The sequence below is a fragment of the Buceros rhinoceros genome, unplaced genomic scaffold, assembly GCF_000710305.1.
Source record: "Buceros rhinoceros silvestris isolate BGI_N320 unplaced genomic scaffold, ASM71030v1 scaffold43898, whole genome shotgun sequence".
NCBI lineage: Eukaryota > Metazoa > Chordata > Aves > Bucerotiformes > Bucerotidae > Buceros > Buceros rhinoceros.
In genome coordinates, this window is record NW_010427072.1 from 1 (window position 1) to 3,152 (window position 3,152).

The 3,152-nt window shown below is 48.8% G+C and overlaps 1 protein-coding gene across 1 annotated transcript; it reads right to left on the reverse strand.

The window, feature by feature from the left end:
• Positions 1 to 1,578: 1,578 nt before the first annotated feature.
• Positions 1,579 to 2,708, reverse strand: LOC104488679 (olfactory receptor 1019-like). Its single transcript, XM_010141731.1, has one exon. It carries the CDS (start codon positions 2,590 to 2,592, stop codon positions 1,579 to 1,581), a length of 1,014 nt encoding a protein of 337 aa, XP_010140033.1. The 5' UTR covers positions 2,593 to 2,708.
• Positions 2,709 to 3,152: the final 444 nt, after the last annotated feature.

The following is a 3,152-nucleotide window of genomic DNA, read 5'->3' on the forward strand; positions in this document are numbered from 1 at the left end:
TAAAGTATTAAATATATAAACTTATCCCTTGGATCGTATCATTTATCTCTTGGCATCGCAGAGGATTCAAAAGAACTGGTGTAAGAAATAGAGATCCGGGAATGAGAAGATCACCCCAGGTTTGCAACCCCCAGAGTTAGATGAAGGCATCTGAGAGAGTCATGACCACTTTTATGGAGAAAAGTTTCTCTTTTATTGCTCTTAACAGAACAAAAGTGTCTGAAATCGGATCTTCCAGAGTATCATTTCCTATCCACCCATGGAAAACATAAACCTTCCTTCAGGAGGTCAGTACCTGCTGGTGGTGACTGTTATATCAAGGTGGAAGCACAGCTCTGAAGCCCTCTTCCTCGTTTTGGCTTTTCTTGTTCTTTCCGGAAAGTGCCTCGTGGACGCTGAGTGTTCGTGTTCACCTGAGTTACGGATTAGGGACTACACCCTGGCTTCACCCTCTGCCTTTTGGAGTCAAGGACTCCAAAACATGAGCGAGACGAGCAGAAGCTTTCCCCTCACAGAATAAAATAAGATTTATTTCATTAATTTATTCATTAATTTAGCTAATTTAAGCTGAAATGAACTCTTCAGACTATGCCCTGAACAAAGCCCGTGTTTGCCATGTCACCCTCCCACCCTTCGCTGCCAAGCAGCAAGAGGAGAAAACCATGAGTTTGTTCCAGATGAATCCATCTCGCCTTGATGTGGGTGTTTAAAATAGACCCGATGAATCAAAGCCCCCAAACACATCGTTGTCTCTGTACGGGGAAGTGCTGGTGACTAATCCTGATGTGAAATCCCACAATTAGATGTGACCGAGGTGACTCAACGCCTGCAACCTGGAAGGAGAAGTTATGACTAAGCTGTATCTGGGATGGAAAATAAACATTGCCTGGATGGAGGAGAGGAGGGGGGTGGGATTGAGCCACCAAACGAGTCAGGCGTGTCTGAATACAACGTGTGGCCAGAAGGATGGAGGTTTTCTGAGTGGTCAACACAAGAAGACAGCCTGGGGAAAACCAGGACTGGTCAGACAATGCCTTGAAAGGCTGTTCCTGGCCACGCTGAGTGACTGCTTGTGGCAGGGGATAAAACTCCACCGCACTCCTGGGCAAAGGAGCATGTCAGTGTGGTGGCCCCAGGCTGGAGCTTTCCATGGAGGACACCCATCCAGCAAAGCAAGATGCCCAGCCTGGGTGGCCCACACGCAGTGTCTGTGAAGCGTGGAGATGTGTTGTTCCACCACAAAGACTGGCCTTGGACAAACCAGAGGAAATAATACATCGGGTTTGTGGTGCTAAAGCAAAACCTTTTGTGACTACTTAGAACATTTGAAAACAAAGTTATGAAGGACATTCTGAAAGAGAAGGTCTGTGTTTAACTTGTCCCTTCTGCTCTGAGCCACCTCCTCAGGACACAGAACCTGCTGTTGTTGTAACATCGAGTAAACCCTCGATTGAGTAAGCCCTGGGTAATTCCTTTTCCAAGGGACGCCAACATGGAATTGATTTGTGACTCAGACGCGGTGGTGCCCAGCATGTACCTCTCACCAGACGTGCAGAAATGCACGGTGTCCTTCTCCTGTCAGGTGTCAGCCTTATTTCTTCTGCTCACGCTGCTGTGGCAGGAGATACTGGCTTCGGTTCGGTTAGAGCGGGACCTGTGGGAATACAAGCAGGAGAGGAGCTTCTCCAGAGCTCTTCTGAGGATGCTCCTCACCTCCTTGTTCCTCAGGCTGTAGATGAAAGGGTTGAGCATGGGGGTCACGACAGTGCAGAAGATGGAGGCTGTTTTCCCTTGATCTCCTGCGTGTCTGGAAAAGGGATGGAAATACAAGAAAGCCGCAGAGCCGTAGTAGAGGGCAACAGCCATGAGGTGGGAGGCACAGGTGGAGAAGGCTTTGTGCCTGCCCTCCGCAGAGCGCATGCTCCAGATGGTGAGCAGGATGCAGGTGTAGGAGACAAGGATGGCCAAGACTGAGGTCGTTATGATGAAGCCAACACACACGGCCATCACCATCTTGTTGAGCCAGGTGTCAGAGCACGAGAGTAGCAGGAGTGGTGGCACTTCACAGTAGAAATGATTGATGAGGTTTGGGCCACAGAAAGTGAGTTGGAGGAGAGCACTGGTGTGCACAAGGGCATTCAGGCTCCCAGCAGTGTAGGAACCCACCACCAGCTGGAGACAGACCCCATGGGACATGGCAGCCGAGTAGTGCAGGGGCTGACGGATGGCCACGTAGCGATCGTATGCCATGACGGCCAGGAGAACAGCTTCCGTGGTGCCAAACATTGCAAAGAAGAAGAGCTGCGTGATGCAGCCGTTGAAAGAAATTACATTTCTCTCTGCAAGGAGACCCAACAGGAGCTTTGGCATGATGGATGAAGAATAGGAGATGTCCAGGAAAGAGAGGTGGCTGAGGAAGAAGTACATGGGCATGTGAAGCTGAGAGTTGGTCTTGATGAGGATGATCATCCCCAAGTTCCCCACCAGCGTGGTGAGGTAGCTGAGTAAAAAAACCACAAAGAGCAGCTCTTGCAGGTCGGTGAAACCCACGAGGACAAACTCAGCCATGCTCGAGTGGTTTCTCTCAGCCATCCTCCGGGTGCCAGCACAGAGGAGACAACGAGACGCAGGGGAGCGGTGAAATAGTTTCTTCCAGCTCACAGGAACAAGTCATGGCTGAGGCTAAGGCAGGATTTGGGGTTTCCTGGATGAATGCACTTATTTGGAGCAGAAATAATCATTACCCTCAGTGGGCAGGTTGAAAATCCACACGAAAATACTGAAAAATAATATATTGACAAAATAACATTTCACACATGGAAAAATATATCTCAGAAGTTGTATCTTACAGCTCTGGCTGCCCCATTATGGCAAGAACTGGTCTTGCCGAAGAACTCGCGGGTGATTTCTCCTCATGAACCTCTGAATTCTTTCCAGCATGTGGGCGTGCTTGGGAGGATTTCTCTCCCGTGGTTGCGGGGAGGGTGTTCTTATTTTGGAGGAGTTAAACACAATAATGGCATGCCTTAATTTGCCACATTAATTAGTGTTGCATTAAATAGATAACAGCCCCCGCTGGAGTGATTTTCTGACTCTGGTGATATTTTGGGTCAATTAAAATGAGACAGCAAACCTGATTGTGATTTCATGCA